Source organism: Lepisosteus oculatus, chromosome 12, assembly GCF_040954835.1.
Source record: "Lepisosteus oculatus isolate fLepOcu1 chromosome 12, fLepOcu1.hap2, whole genome shotgun sequence".
NCBI classification, from domain to species: Eukaryota; Metazoa; Chordata; class Actinopteri; order Semionotiformes; family Lepisosteidae; genus Lepisosteus; species Lepisosteus oculatus.
Genome location: NC_090707.1, coordinates 19568106 through 19586038, shown reverse-complemented (window position 1 = coordinate 19586038; position 17933 = coordinate 19568106). Strand labels below are relative to the sequence as shown.

Below are 17933 nucleotides of genomic sequence, written 5' to 3'. Positions count from 1 at the left end.
ACATGTGAAAGGCTGATGAGGTTGGAGATACACCCAACAACACCTAACTAGTAACTGCAACAACATAGAATAAAAATCTTGGTCATGTGTTTTTGAGTATAATCCAAACAGATTTAACTTTCAAAATCAATAAACAAAATAATTCTCATCATTCTCAGCACAAATAAGGGTATTTGTCTCAGTCAAGGCTTGGTCATAATTAACCCTCACATGATACGGACCATTTACATTTATTGATGGCATTTAAAAAATGACATTATGTATACTTGGTCACCAATGCGGGGGGAGGGGAGGGCACTAGCACTAAATATATCCCTTTTTGTCCTCTTTTCGGGAACTCATATTCATCATTTTGAGTGGATTTGGAAAAACGTTTTTCTAGCGATAAAGAATTTATGGTGTTTCAATCATTCTTTTGTGACTCATTTTTTATTTTGTTAACTGTTTTTTCTACTGTAAGTTAATTCCTATTACATAGCTATTTTGATATTTTTGTAAATTGAAAAAAATGTTAATTGTGAAACAGTTGATTAATTATTAAACGTTTTTAAATGCTGACATGTCTTTGGTAAAGTATCACATAAAATTCAAATGGCAATGGTAGTTTGCTTTCCAGGAGTCTGTCCAACAATTAAGTCTAAGTACACAAGCATATCCCAAATATTAAATATCATAATTTCCTGTTACACAGTGCTTACACAGTGTGTCTCCCACAATGTTTATCTCAAACCAAAAAAGTCACTAGAAGAATTATTGTTGTTCACAAGTGAAAACATAACAAAAGAAAATGTGTTATAGTGCAAACGTTTCAGCAATGTTTCAAAATTATCAGACATGCTTAAAACTTTCTTAAATACAATTGTGAAATAAGGATATTTTCCAGTGTTTAATTCCTTAGTTCAGAAGAGTTGTGTCTGCCAGATCCTGGATCATTACACTGAAGTTCCATTTGGAAAAAAAATCCATGTAATGAAGTTGGCTGAAATCCTTCTGACTGGTTCATTTTTTTATGTTAACAAACCCCATCTGCTATTACTCAACTCTTCCTTAGTTTCTTAAAGGGTAATAGGCCTTACAGTATGTAAGCCAAATAATTATGAGGTGAAAAAATATACAGCTTACAGTATACAGTACATCAAGAGGCTGTGAAGTGCAAATGTAATAAGGTTTATTTGTATAAGCATTTTATCGTGCTTGTGCATATGACAAATAAACTGAACTGAACTGAATTTATTGGTATAAATTAAGCATTTCGGTGCCTTGCACTCAAGACAGACTGGAGGCTTAAATTTCAAGACAGCCAAAATAATGCAAACATACAAATGCAAATAAACATCAAAACAAAGAAGAAAATGTGGAACTAGCTTTCAGGATTTTTAATTAAATCCTTCCTTTTTACAGCTTAAACAGAAACTCATATTTCTACATTGTTTATATTAAAATTCTTCACTTAAAAATGAATTGAAGCTCATAAACATCTTTAAGTACACAGTAATTACTCAGTAGGTACCCTCTAATGAAAGGTTTTAAAATACTATGCAGTTTTAAAAAACTATGCAGCATTATCAATATGTTATAATTATGTGTGAGCTTTATAAAGCTCAAATATTAAGAGTGCATTTCTCTTATTCAACATCATAGAATTGAGTGTGTGATCTTAGGTTTAACACCAGTAATAACCTGATGACAAAAAACACATTTTCTCAAAATTCTGGAATATGCTGTATTTTGAGCATATATTTTAATATACGGTATTTGTCATGGATCACACTAAGGTTTTTTATGTCAAAACAGACCATGTCTATGCCCCCCTCATTATCACATAGATATCAACCCATTTATTAATGAATAATTGTTAAAGCAACTAATTTAATTTTGCTTTCAATTAAAAGGTTCCTTTTCACTTCAGTGAGGCACCAGAAAGTTAATTGATGTAAATATTTAAGCTCAGTATTTGCTGTAATCGACTCTAGTGATTACATTTATCCCTTTTTTACTTATAGGATAGTTATAATAGAAATATTATACTTTCTTTTTAGGTTTGAGGAGCAGAAGATATCTTTGTTGTTAGCTAATGACAATTAATAGTCTTAAAACCTAAACTTTTCTCCCAGTCCCTGGAGCTATGCTTTTTCCTGTTTACTCAGGACCACTTGACATCATGAGTAATGAAAAGTCAGAGCAACAGCCCAATTAGTTTTTAAGTTTTCCAACATTGTTTTCTACCAAGAAGCAAATGGGGTCTTTATGTTGTTGTATCCCTTCTGGAATGGTAATGTTACCAAAATAAACCCTGAAAGAATTTAACCATAATCATTTAAAAATAAAATTCCACAATTCATATATGAGCCAACAAACATTTGGAAAATAATAGGAAACCAAGCTTCATGGGTTTCAACAGCATGTTAAAGTTAATGTAGTGAAAAATACAAAAATGCAAGTAAAGTGTGTAATATAAAAAATACAAGAATGCATTGTAATTAATCAAGGATCTTTTGAAGCACAGAACATTTTTTTTTACTGAGCGGTATGTGATGAATTGAGAGGTTTCTGCTAACAAACTATTTCAATATTATTTCCACAAAATGTCAAGCACCAAACTAGGAGACAGTACTCCAAAGATCCTCTAAAGGAAATTCCAATGTGACACTATTTCCTGAAATTCAGATAAATATGCCTGTTAGTCAAAGACAAATGATGTAAAATTTTACTTGAGTGCTTTCCAGAAATCGACCCCCTAGAACTCTGATGTTTGGAACTAGTTAAAAGATGAAAGGAACCATGGATTTAACTTACCTCACCGTAAGCATTGCCAGATAATGAAAACAATGTGAATCTAGACACTAAACATTACATGGTTAAACTTCATAAGCTACTTGTTATAGGATAAACTCGAAATGTGATTAACCTGAAACTCTACTTCTCCGACGACTACAATGTTTTAAGCTCTCCAACAAGAAATAAAATTAAGTTTTAATTGAAACCATGTTTATAACTTCATCATACAATTATTACTTATGTTCACATCATTGTTAGTGTGTTACACTTAGATGTGGTATTTCAAATTTCTTAAAAAAGCTTTCCATCTTAAAGTATATGAGTTACTTAAATAAGTTTTATAAATAAATTACTTTAATAAATAAGCCTCTGCTATTAAATGTTTAGAAATGTTTGCTTCTGGATAGCTTTTGTCTGACAGTAGACTTTGTATTAGGAAAGAAAACACATTCACACTCTGACTTACAATTCAACCAGTTTTGAAACAGATTAAAATATCTTCTTTTTAAAGTAGATTTAATTTTATTTGGATGAAAAAATACATATATTTTTGCTTTTTCAAATTAAGTACCCTGGCAACTAAAAACAGTGCATGTCATATATTTAAAATGTATAAATTTATACTGATGGAAAAAAGAAATGCAACACCTCTGGCCCTCCCATCTGCGTGGAACAGGCTGAAGAGTGACTCATCTGTGAAGAGGACCTGATGCTACTGCTGCCATCAAAGCCTCTGTCTGGCCCAAGCCAGTCGGGTGTGATGTGTAGGAGGTGTGAGCATAGGGCCTTTGACAGGTCGCCTTGTTCTAAGGCCAGCAGCATGGAGTCTCACTGTCCTGTCACTGATCCGGGCATTGTGTCTGCTGGCAGTTTCAGCAGCAGTACGGGTGGCAGATCTGAAACAATCTCTCAGATAGACCAGTCTGATGTGTCGCTCCTGCATTTGACATTTGAGGCATTATGGAATGCACAGAAAACTGACTAAGTGTGGCCTTTTTCTTGCAGTGACCTAAACTTTGAATTAAGGCCTTTTTAAAGGTGACCTGATCAGTCATTATTCCACCTGGACCTTGTTGGGTAAAAGTAAACCTAACGAGCTTTCATGTGATTGGCAAGTTGCAATACCTCACTGCACAAGATATATTGCTGGTCAGAGGGCTTAAAACAAATTGACAACATTTTGTGAAAGTACATAAGCTATAACTACAGTTTTCTCATTACAGAAATTTTTCTGCATTTTTATTTCCATCAGTATATTTATACTGCATATGCATGGTAAATAATTCTGATAAAATTTGCAATATGAATATATATAATATTTGAATGTGGACTTCAATCTGTGAATTTGACATCAATTAGTAAGAGCAGTGATCTTACTGTAATACATGCCACTGTGATACTACAATAATTCCATCACCCCAATCTAAGAATACACCTCTTAGCTGTAATGCTTGCATTACCTTAAATGCACTCCAACTGCAATTTAAAAATTAATCCTTTATGAGAAACTATCAGCCTTATCATAAGCCTTCCATTATTGTTATTGCTTGGTATGTACATTTCCACTTCTTCCAACTTCTTTCTCTCTGAAATGCTCTCTGAAATGTTTCCAATTCCATCATGATCAAATGTTAATATGAGTCTATGTGATGCTAATGTGAGCTTCCATCTCATGGGGTTTGCTCCTAATACTCTGGGCATTTGGGTATAAGCACTGAATTACCTGGTCTTTTAATGTTTTGTACTTCCCACAGGCTCTTTTTTTTAACTGAATGCCCTATATATCTCTTTTGAAGGCAAAGATTCTCCTATAGCCAACCAGTGCTAATTTTGAACAGATGTAATGTTGTATATCTAGTCTGTACTCATAAACTTTATCATAGAAAGGTTTCTAGTTGCTGTGAAAGATGAAGTCTTCATTCGTGTGTTGTATTGATAGATTAACATTTACACTAGTTCACCTTAGTATAGTGATGACAGGATCCCTGAGAAGAGGAAAAGTTTTCCTTATTGATTTGTTTTCAAGATTTTTGGTTGAATATTAATGGTGCTCCTGAGACTGAAATCTCCAGCAACCAACATTTCTCAATTTTCTGGGATTTTTGTATCACTTGCACTTATTGAAGTTAATGTGATTGGTGTTCAAACTTCTGCATCTGTAACTGTGGTGATTTGGGAGCAGCTGCCTGAGCTTCCAAGCCTTGAATGTTTATTCCCAGCTCTCGGAGTTAAACCTGTTTGGCAATAAAATGTTAGTTAGGGTTGTCAGGATAGGCTGCTGTATTTATAGTCCTTTGACAACCAAGGGCCAGGTGCTCTCTGTTAGCTTTTCTGTATGAATGCTTTGACAAATAAGAGTGTTCACAGTTTTCATACTTCCATTAAAGTGGAATGTGTTAGTTACTCCCTTTCATGGTGCTCCTCCATTGCTTAGTCAAGACAGGATAATTTCTTTAAAAACACGGATGTTGGTAGATTTTGTTTTAGCATAAAAATAAGATCACTCAGAGTAAAAAGTAAATAAATAAATATGTTATATAAAATGCAAAATATTAAGGCCTAAGAATCATTAACAATTAACATATACATATATAGCTATAGATGGATTAATGGAGGAACTATGTTACAAATATTATTAAATCCCAGCTGAAAAGGCTCTGGGTACCACTGCTGGTGGGTAGTTAGGGATTTTGGAAGATGATGTTGTTTTGTTCTTGTTTTGTGTTCTGTGAAGGACATGGACAGAATTTCACAACATATGAGGCTTTGCCAGGCAGTGATGCCAGACACCCTACATATGAAAATTCGTTCAGATCCTTCTGTCTTCACCACATCTGTATAAGATAAACATTATACTAAGCCAGTCGTCAATCGTATTGCAACACAACAAAAAATAAAAACAGAGCAATAGGTTAAAATAAAGTAAAATAAAATGGTTGTGTACACAAACTATTTGTTATTAGTTAATTGGAATGGCACTATTAGTTGAAAATAAGGAAGATTAAGTGGTTACAGAAAATTTAAAATCCAAATTAAATGAAGACTTCTTAACGACTTCTCGAAATTCTTCTACTGAAAGTGAACTACATTTTGTAACTGAATTTCAAATAACTTATATTTTATTTAAAATGATTTGTGGACATATCTGATTTATATAGTATATATTCTGTTAAAACTTAGGAAATATTAATGCTTGTCTGCACTACTGGCAATAGTATCCTGTGGATCATTTAAATGATGGTCTAGTTTCCTGACATTTAGAATTTCTGCTCTGTTTTGTTTTCTATTTGGCACAGAGGGTGACAGTGCTTTTCAGCATCACATTACTGGCTGCTAATTTTTTATGAATTTCATTTACGATGCAATATAAAAGGCAGCAGGAAAATACATTTTAAATTATTGAAATTATTAAACCAAAATGAGTAATTTTCATCTGAAAATCTACTCTTTTGAGCATCTTAATAACAAACCTCTATGATCTGTAACCAGATAATAGCAATTTTTGTGGATGAATTCTGAAAATACATATATGGTGGATAGACCATCACGTGATGCTGTATTAACTGCTTAATTCATAATGTAGGTGAAGAGTCTGTGTGAATGTCTGTGTAACCAGAGTATTTCATGTCACTGGAAAGGACTTAACACTGTGTTAAGTTATGCAGGCAACACAAGATTTTGGCAAACAAAAATATGTGTTTAAGGAGAGGCTCACGGAGAGGCTGTGCATATTTGAATCTGTGATTATATCAGTGAGCTGAGCTGTGATTGATTTTATTACAGTTGAAAGCCTCCAGATTCAATAAAAATACCATACGAAAGGTGTGGTGAGTACATGCCTTTCTGTAGCTTTGAATCAGCAAAGAAAACATACTGTAGAAGCTATTTCAGGTCAAATGTTTTTAGGTTTGCCTTCTACTACAGAAAAGAAAAATATTAGACATAATATAGAATACCATATAGATTGTTGTTATATAGAATAACAATAAACATATCATTCAGTATTCTGTATATACAAATCCATTAGGTGTGAAGCACATTATTAGTTAGACATAAATATAGTTTAGATCATCCATCTTAGTCTTAAACACTGTCTTGGTAAGCCAGAACCTAACCCATTAAACAAAGGGCACAAGGCAGAATGTACCCTGGATGGGATAAAGGTCCATTGCATAAAATAAGAACAGGCCTATCTTTCCATTAATATATTTTTAGCAACAATATTAGTAATTTCTATGACTTATATTACATTTAAAATTGTCCTGTGGCAAAATGCCTGTATCTTAAACTGTAAAAGGGAATAATTAATGAGTGTCTTTGGCACCTGAAAAAGGTGATGGCGACCTGCAGCCTCAAACTACTATGGAATTCAGGACATTTGAAACTTGACTAAGCACTCTGATTTGTGCCTATATTAGTATTATGTTTCTTTAGCAGTTAGTTATATATATAACATATAACTACTCTACAATAGGTCTTTGTGTACTTGTGTAAACAAAGTCTTGGGGCTAGCCTGTACCTCTGGGAATTACAGCAGATGCACATTGATTAATGTTACTTTAAAAATCTGGTCCAAGAGGCATCTTGCCACATTACAAGATTGGGGAATCTTAATGAAATGCTGGTCTAATGGATGTTTTTGAGGGTTTACTTTTGCTGTTTCAATCTTCCCCTCACATACACATAACCCCATAACACAGAGGTTCCTATGATTGCTCACCCAATATAAAGACACATGATATGACTTATAGCAGTCCAAGAACCACAGTATTTACCAGAACCAAATTTCCAAACAAAATGTTCAACTTTCCCATTCTCTGGAACCGGCTCCAGTCAGTAGCCTGGCATGCCTCCTCACACCACAGTGAAGAAACAAAAATTCCAGACATCTTCCTCGGTCCCAGGCACCCTGAAGAATGTGTCCCTGCTATTCCCCCTAAACCCAAAACTGGACTTAGGGACAAATAGGGTAGAAGGGGAAACACCAGTGACACATTGAAAATGATGCTAGGGTGTTCCTCCTCTGATTCCAGATCCTGGTCTCCGAGTCCTCTGTCTCACAATCCTTCCTTCTCCAAAAGTCCTTAATTCTCTGACTGGGGCCATTTGAAGCCTTCTTAACAAGGTCTTATTATTCATTCCCTGGGTGGTGGAAGTGTCCCTGTGATGTCTTGAGTGGAGGCAGAGCTAACTACTCGGGGGGAGCTCATTGAGGAATTGGCTGAAGTCAAATGGTCAGGAGTATCAGTACACCCTGTGTACTCACACCTTGTTCCATAGCTCCCTCCAGGTCACAGGCACAGTCAAACCTGCCTTTCACCTCTGAACTGTGTGGCAATTGTTAGGCATCTATGCTAAGAGAGCCATTGGTCAGGGAAGGAAGTTCAGAGAACAAAGCACAAATTGCATTAGAACTTAAGGCGACACTGGCCATTCAATGAAACTTAAAATAAATGAGTCTTAGACACCTTTCATCAAGCATCCATTATTTATTACTCTGTAACACTTACCCCTCCTAAAATGTTGGTCATCCCAACCACACTCTGTACCTGGTGCCTCACTATTTTTATCCCCTAGTAGGAATTAAAATGAGCATGTCTGAAGGTACACTAATCATCCACCTGCCTGTGTTTCCCTAATTCCAAGGACCCTTCACCTAAACTTTCCTCAGTCCCTGGAAGTCTACTGGATTTCAGCTGCAATATTTATAATCTTGCTTGAGCTCAGAGCTTGTGTGTTCTGTCTGACAATACCATGGGTCTTCAATTTAAATCATGTCAGAGCTCGCCGCACAGAGCTCCAGGACCCGTCTGCCTTGCAGTCTCCAAAAATCAAACCTGTATGAGCTTGCACCCGGCAGAGCTCCAGAACTCATCTGCCCAAGAGGTCCATGGATCTCCAAATAACTCATCTGCCTCTTTTGTAGTTTCACAGGGCTCCCGAGCCCGTCTTCCTGTGAGTCATTGACTGGCCTATGCCTCCCTTACTGTGTGGAGGGGTGTCCTAGGCAGGAACTAAGGCAGTAACACGGGACTCACAAACCATTTTTCTACCACACCACCTTGCAGCACATGGTGCTTTCCTGGGCAGTAGGCCTTCACCGTATCTTGGGCCACATAATCCCCAGTTGCTCTACACTTTCTTTGCAGCAGTATCGTGAAACACACAAATAATTTTTACCACCACACCTCCCTTACAGCACATGAGACTTTCCTAGGGAGGATGTTCAGAGAACAAGGCACAAATTGCATTGCATTAATTGACACTGGCCATTGAATGCAAATTAAGATCAATCAGCCCCAAACTCCTTTTCCTCCAAAACTGATTATTTTTCGCTCTGTGAAATAACTATATTTCTAGGTCTTTACATAAAATGTTATATAAAAATATTTCTCCTTGTGCAATTCTTCTGAAATTTGCTTTTCCAAATTTTCATTCTTTTGGAACCCTTTCTCACATTCCCCCTGTCTATTCTCCCACTGCCCTTCTTTTGTCCTTATTACCTTTATACTCTTGTTCTCTTTCTCCATTCCTCACAGCCCTAAAGAGGTCTCCATAGCCAAAACATTATCTTCTTTCTCACTTTTTTCCTTCATATTCACAACCAATATATACTAATATAACCAATTGACAAGGCCGTGGGCCAAAAGATAACATCTAAAACAATTCATTTTGCTAAAGACTATCACTGGCAAGACACAGATAATAATACGAAGCAGTAAATATTCATAGATGGAAATTAAAGTGTCCTCCTAATAAATCTTCAAGGCTTGTTCAAACTGTACTTACAGTATTTGATATCACTATACAAGATTTAATGTTCATATACAGTATTAACATACAGTATATACAATGATAATTAAAACATTAAATGTTAATGAATTTTCCTACTACTATATATTAGGAGCCCAAATACCTTAGGTTCCTGATTTTTGGCACATTTTGGCTAAACTGGCTTTTTCAACTCCCACTGTAATTTATTTAAGTACATCTGGTATAAAGTTATGATGCCATGATCTGGATGCGAAAAGCACTTCAAAAATCAATATTGTGGGGTGGCTACCAAATGTCAAGTCTAAACTCTTTCTGACTTACAAAATATGGCTTGTATAAATGCTCTCTAATGTAATTTTAAGTAATTTTGGTTCTCTGCCCAACCCCTCTCTGTTTTATCTTTTGTGTGGTGTGTTGGCAGAAAAACGGTTGCCACGTTCCATCCCAGAAGTGACTGTACTTAAGAAAATGATGTATGTAATGAAAGGCTGTCTTCAAACAAAAATATCATCCTTAAATATCTTCTTTTAGAATCTTTTCATAATGCTAGAATTTTCTGTATATACCAAAGGTTATTTATATATATATATCCATTTTCTGAACCACATTATCGGTTCATAGTATAGGAAGGCAAGATACATCCTGGATGGGATGCCATTCAATCACAGGGCATACTCAGACACAAACACACTCACACTAGGGCCAATTTTTACAGAAGCCAACTAACCTACCAGTATGTTTTTGAATTGTGGGAGGAGACTGAAGAACACAGAGATGACCCACATGAATACAGGGAAAACATACAAACTCCACGCAGACAGCACCCCACATGTTGAACCTAGAGCCACAATGCTATGAGGCACCAATGCTAACCACTTTGCCACAATGCCAGTCAGGTTATTTATTTGTACACTAAATTTATTATCACACAAAAGGATTCACAGTTTTTCATGAACAAATACATTTTTACTGATAAATGCTGGGGTCATAGTAGCAAAATAGATCCATGTTACTTTATATTATTGGCTATATTACTTCAGATATACAGGACAAACCATACCACATCCAAAAGTAAACTCATTTTCATCATCAGGAGCAATACATGTGGGTAATAAAGCTTAAAGTTGTCTTCCTTTAATACACTACACTGTCTATCCGTATTTGAAATTACTGAGAAAATAGACAAAAATGAATAAAAGTAATGTTTACCATCCATATAATCATATGCTGTACTGTATACATAAGAGCTAGTCTTTATCAACACAAATCACAAACTATCCAGTTCACATACATATATGTATATATTTTGAAAAGTTATTATACACTTTATTACCAAGATAGATTTTGTGACAAAGCAAATTAGATTCATAATCCTCACAACTGAAGAGTGTGCCGCTAAACAGGGAAGTTACAAATTGTGGTAAAAACTAAAATCAATGTAAAGACCCATTTGGTTATATATGGTTTAGGTCTGGCCTGTTTCTGAATAAGCATCAGGATATTTCACCCACCATTATACCACCTCACAGCTTGTAAGATTCTGCTCATCGTATATATACAGTATATTTACAGTTTAGTTCAACAAGAATGCAAAGCAAAAACCAACAATGTAATTTCACAAAAAAAAGTAAGAAAGATCTGATTTGAGAATTGCAACTACCTGACCAATATCCAGTCCCTTTGGATACGTACAGTACATAAAACAAAATAAAATGAATGTATTCAATTATGCATAATATTTCTCTTTGCAATATAATAGTTAAAATATATAGTAATGTTTTATATTATTTTCTTTCTATTTGAAATGATGTATTTTTTGGAATAGACAAACTTTTTTACTGAGTTCACATATCACCATTCTTATCGCTTTGTCATCCTCAATTCATAATATAATAATTAAGCAAATGCATTACAGTTTATGTTACATGTTCCAAAATAAAATTCGTAAACATTTCAATGTCTTTGATGGCTCTTAAATACACAACCACAAATAATTTTGTTGCTCCCTAACTTTGTTGTCTTGGTTTGTTTAAAAGGAAAAAAAAGAAATACAATTAATTTGGCACATCTGCAAAAGTTTTATGAGTGCAGTCTAATGCATTAATTTAAAATGTGTAAAGGTATATAATTTTAAATGTTTATTTTTTTATTTTTTTCTTGCTTTTAAAGACAGGCAGACAAATAATGGATTTTTGTTAGTACAGAACATGGACAGTTCAAAGCATAATGCTTGTACCTGAAGTAAAATTTTAGAAGATAGAATAAAAACAATAGCTCCCCTAGGACTCAGCCACGTGCCCTAATTTTCCATGTTCTCAATGCCTAGCTGCACTTTTACATGATGTTTCTTACATCAGCCATGTACTTCCTCCTTTCCATTTTTTTTGCCAAAGTGTGTTTTAATATTTTGCAATGGCTGCCAAAGCAACTATTTAAACATCTGGAAATCATCCTCCACCACATTTGCTGACTGCTATAATTTACTTAAATGTGGTTCCCATGGAGAAGCTTGACATGTGTGTGTAGCATTAACAACATATCAAATAAAATGTCCATGTAGTCCACAGCACAATGTCCATGTCCATCACTGGAGAGTTCTGCCAGGGGGCCTTGTGATTGCTAAAGTTTTGAGAGCTGTAAGAACTTGTAGCACTTTTGTGTTATGAACTACGAAAACAAATAAACTACTAGTATTTTATCAATTAGTAACATATGAGTGCAGACAATGGTTTCCTTCTTTGTCACTATGGTAAAATAGATTTGGTTTAAAACAGTTTGTGTGCACTGGCTATAAAATAAACATTTGTTGGTTGCATTCGAGATAGATGTTACTAACTAGTTTAACTGGGAAACATTAGACGAACCACATTAATTTAACTCACATATCCAAAAATGAATGAGAATATCTCCATAAATAAATTTTGAGTAGATGTTATTTGTTACTGAAGCTTGGCATGTGTATGTACTGTATGCAGTTAGCCCTCCTGTGAATGTATTTCTGCACTGAAGGGTATGTAACTGAACCCTAGATTCAGACCTACTACCCTGCATAGCCCAGACAAGCACCAAAACCACTACACCATATAAGTGTGTCAAAGAGTCCTGGAGAGTGATGTCATCATAGCAATCTCTTTTTACACCATAAAACCTGTCTCATTACTAATATATAGTTACGTGGTTGATTTCATTGTATGTTTTAAGAATTTCAATTGATGTTGTTCAGAAATTACATTCCTAAGATGTAAGATTGAATCCAGGCCTTCTCCTCTTTTTCTGGCCTTGAAATTTTAGAAATTATGTTGACCCATCATCAATGCTTCACAAGAAAGCATGTGCACATATGAAATGAATTTTACCATTGTATAAGAGATGGCGCTTCCAACATTTGTTTAGAATATGTTGGAAGTCATCAAAGGGTAACTTCTGCAACTGAAACATTCCACAATTCCCATTCCTTTAGAAATCCATCATGTTCCCCAAAATGCATATGCCCTGATTTTTGGAACTGCATATGTATTATCAAAAATTCACAGAAACATTACTGCTGTTTGCAATTATTCTTTTTAATCAAAATACAGCTGCACCAGAGTCTCAGAAAAGTATTTCCATATAAAAATAACAATTGGGCATCAAACTTTGTTTTGTTTTAAGGCAGTATGGGACTTAAAATAAATTAAAACCAAATACAGGTAATGGAAATACCACATTTTAGAAAAGGGTGAATAAGATGGATATCAGTTCTATTTAGTCTGTTCAGAAAGCTTTTTTGGTAGAGCTTTAGTTATATATTACAGTCTTGGGTGTGTCTAGTATTTCCTCTGGCAGTGATTTTACCAAATCAGCAAGTTATTTCACCACAAACCCAGTTTATTATACATGAGAATTCTAGAAAGTATTCATTCTTCCTAGCCATAAAGTGCTATGTACCAAAATAGCAAGTCAACGGCAAAACCATTAGGTTTTTTTCATTTTCAAATGTCTAGGCAAACAATCTACTTCTTTTTCTTGAAAGACATGCTGTTATTATCTAGCTTGCTAGCTAAATACAAATATATTTAATTCTATGAGAATGTAAATATGAAAAGGAAAAATCTGGTGTATAAAATATACATCACAAGTAAGTGCACATATTTAGAATAAATAATGCTGAAGTAGCAAACAACACAGTTTACACTTACACTTTCACCCTTATGACTTAATCTTATAAACAGAAAAACAATATAAACTTCCATATATAATACAATATATAAAAATGCAATTATTAAAAAGTGATTAATAAATTCATGTGGATGGAAAACAACCTTCATTTTAGTACTGCATGTATCAAGAAGACCATCCACAATGATGCACAAAAAGCTTTCACCATACTATACCTAAAATTAGCTAGCATTACATGATCACAGTTATGTATCGATTATTTTAAATGTTAATTTCTAGTTTCCCAGGAATGTAAGAAATTGTTATAAATTAATTTTATATTCTTGGTTTTCATTGTCCATAGCATACTTCACTTTCTAAGAATTGCCAAATATGGTAATCTCCATTCTCCTAAAAAAAGATCAAATCAAACAACAGAACTACTGGGAGTAATACAATTTAAGTAACATGAAACAGAAAACCTTATGATTTGAAAAAGATATTGAGTCTGGAAAGGTTCCAGCTCTGCAAAATGTTGCCTAATTCAAAGTCCTTACAAGGCCGTGAGATTTCAATGTTTCTCTACGGAACTGCATTGTACTGTTCCGTGGTTTGTGTTGGAATGTATTTGCGACAAGCATGATGATTTATCTTGGTTTGAAAGACATGATTATGGTAGTCGTTGTTTAATTTTTTTCAAGTATATATTGTGAAAGACATGAAAAAATCAGCAAATGAGCAGTAGAACCAATGCCTCTCAGTATACATACATAAAGTACTACACACACTAAAAAATGTTTACATACATTTTTTGTTATTTGCAATCCTTGACAAGAAGACTCTGCAACATTGCTTAACACTTTTTAGTATGACAAGAGGCTTAACAACTCAGGCCACATCTCCCTCTGATCCTAATTATTCCATTTCAGGCTGTCACCACTAGGAGGCTTATTCCTAGCAAAACCATGCAAAAAAACAGAATTATAAGGAGATAAATCTGTCCTTAAAGTCTTAGAAAGCACATAAAAACACACATACAGTATGTAGTGTGTGTATATATATATATGTTCAAACTTACAAAACATTCTACAATTGTTTGATTTTCTGCTTGTTTTAACTAAAAATAAAACAAAATCTCATAAAACCGAACTGTAAAAAATAATCTTTCTCAAAATGAAAAAAAAATACTTCCAATAATCAATACAATGCTGCAATGCAAATTTAAGAATAGTTTTGATCTAAGACAGGCCTCCTCAAAATTCACATTCTTCATTTAGAATGTAACAGAGCCTATGATTTGTTTTAAGAACTTTTTCTTCAATGACATAATGGGAGCCTAAGGTAATATCACATGAAACAAGAAAAAAGTAAAATGTTCCACTATACAACTTTTTTCCTGTATTAGCAAAATGTTCCCAACGGCCCTCTAAGAAAATTGATGTTTTTTTTTAGTGCCTCACATCTGACGTGTATTAAAACGTTAGCTGTGTTCTGCAAAGGCCACGTGAGGTCTCTTGTTTAAATGGGGTCCACAGATGTGGAAAAAGTGTTAAGAAAAAAAAGGGTTTTGTGGGACACCAGGTGTTCATTAAACTGTAAAAAATGAAACAAAAGTCTTTCTAAGTATTTTTATACTTACGTCATATCTTTTTACAAAATTATTTAATTAACAATGAAGCCAGATCTTATAATCTTATACCATGTTTTGTAGTTTGTAGTGTGTAATACAATCTTTGCTAATACTTTTCAAGAACATGAAAGAATTGGAACATCACATTCCAATTTCTTTCAGATGTCTGCATAGGATCATCTTGACAGGAGGGCACATCATACAAGATCAGTTAAAACAGCAAGCATTCCATGTCTGCATGTCATTGTCTTATGATATTTATGAAGACAAATATAAGTTAACAAAATTACATAGTCATATATTTATTTAAAACTACCATAATAATGCATGTTAAAATCCTTATAATCTTTGATTTTACTTAATATGGCAAAAGTGATAAAATTATAACAATACACACCACTTAACTGAAAAGAACAAAAAACACCAGAAAACATTCTATGTATGTTATATTCTATGAATTTAATGTAAAACATTCTATGTAAATATTAAAAACATTCAATGGTAATACACTAACATACAGTACATCATTGCAGCAAAGCTAAGTCAGAGATCCTAAGCCAAAAAACTGCAGTGAATTCAATATCCCATGCTAATCAAATACCATCCACAGCATGAAAAGAGCCAATATAATACACAACGAGGCAGCATAAACAGTGAAATTGCTTTAACTTACCACTTACTCCACCTTGGCATTTCACAAATAAAACCTGAGCCACAGAAACAGCAAGAAATAGAAAAGTCCTGGAATGCACAAAGCTCATCATGTCTGTTACTAAGACATGAGCTTTTAAGTGTGCAGCTGAGAAAAAAAGAAAGCAAAGTTATTGCAGCACCATCAAGTCAGTGTGTGATCCCTTTCCTCTAAGCACCAGCCCCAGCCCAGACTCTGCAAGCACGTTTTTAAGAGTTACAGCTTTAAATAAGAAGAATGCTGGCAACCCTAATTTTCCTCCCCCTTTATGTGAGCAGCCTCACAATCATCCAGTCACAGACAAGTCTAGCACTGAGGGAATGTAACATTGTAAACAAGCCTCTCCATTTTAGAAAGTTCACAAGAATTATAACTAATACAACAACAGAGATTAAACATTTCAATTTCATTTCATATTGTTTGTGGTGAACTAAATCTGATTTGCCACTATATACAGTATGGCTAAGCAGGATCCTAAAATTGTGCTTAAATTGGTCCACAAGGCTGTAATTCTAAAACAAAGTGAAAGGAACTATTTTTATTTCACTGGAAAATACAAGGGAATATTTCATGAACACTCTAGACCACTGTCTAAAATCAGTGAGCTTTGTAACACTGGGACATTTAGAAGATAAAGGCACACAGGATTTTAACAATGACTAGTTGTTAGTATTATTTTGTTGTGAAATGTTATGAAAGAAGAGAAGACATTTTCCCTTTTTAATTTTGATTTCAGTATATTTGGTATGTTTCTAACTTGTTACAGTATATGATATATCTTCAAATGTATTAAGGAAACTGCAATACACTGTCACATATACATGGTACCTTTTTCTAACAATGGAAGTTTGTCTTCCAAAGTCTACACCAAGAATACCAAGGTGAGTTTCAACTCAGGTCTTGCAGTGGAAAAAAATAATTCTTTTTCACTGGTTTGCTGAAAATATTGGGAACAGTATGTCATATTGGCCCTATAATTAATACATTCATTAGAGCCAATGTTAGCCAATTTGACTCTACATTGTGCTTCTCTTCTTCTATAAGGCTAGTTGAGTCTGACATTTTTTGATGGCAAATTTCCTTGAGAGGTTATTTGTGAAGCAAGCCAAAAGGGTCATCCTTTGACCATTTAGGAGTTAGATCACAACATGGCTACAAAAAGGGCAACAAAAATTAAAGATGTGCTAAGCATCCATGGCAAGAGCCCTGCCACACAGTGGACCGATGTTATAGATAGCAGAAATATTTGAATTAAATGAAAGAAAATGTAGAGTGAGTCAATGATGTGGCTTGAAGGGTGAGAATCAGCACACCCCAAACAATAGGAAGGTTCAACTTCTACACCAAAGTCTTGCACAGGTTTTGTACCTTTTATAAAGATGTCTTGCAGGATAGAAATGTACACCTACTGTACAGATTCCCCATTTTTCATCCACTGTGGATGACATGATAGACAGATATGCTCAATCAGTATGGTTCAGGGGACAGAACCAGCTTTCTTTTTCTTTTCATGTTAAAGGCACTGTGGTAAAGTATCAAAGGAAGGAAGATGTACAAAACACACAACCAAAGTGTACTCTACACCATGGTACTCAATACCATGGTGAAGGGCACAGAGGCATCAGAAGCTACCTGTAAAGCTCCTGCAGGTATTAAGTCTCAGCAAAAATTTCTCTCATGAGCAGGTAGAGAAGGAAGAGCAAGCAGTGATGCTGGACCTTGTTAGAGCATGTGATAGGCTGAAACGCCAAACTAGCTGCATAAAAGAAAGTAAGGGATATACAAAGTTTTACATCTCTCATTTTGCAGAAAACTCACAACATCTTCTATGATTTCCAATAGCAGTGATAAGTGGAAGATAGTTGACAATCTAAACAGGTGTTTTCCAACTATAATCCAGAGGGACCCCTGTGTCTCTTGTAT

The 17933-nt window shown here is 34.5% G+C and overlaps 1 protein-coding gene across 1 annotated transcript in view; it reads right to left on the bottom strand.

Moving 5' to 3' along the window:
• The window catches only part of LOC102697959 (collagen alpha-2(V) chain), a 68714-nt gene extending 52486 nt beyond the window's left edge, over positions 1-16228 (bottom strand). The window contains exon 1 of the mRNA XM_015358944.2: positions 15993-16228. Coding sequence (XP_015214430.1) covers positions 15993-16083 — 91 coding nt within the window. The 5' untranslated portion in view covers positions 16084-16228. The remainder of the gene's footprint in view (positions 1-15992) is intronic.
• Between the last annotated feature and the right edge of the window lie 1705 nt (positions 16229-17933).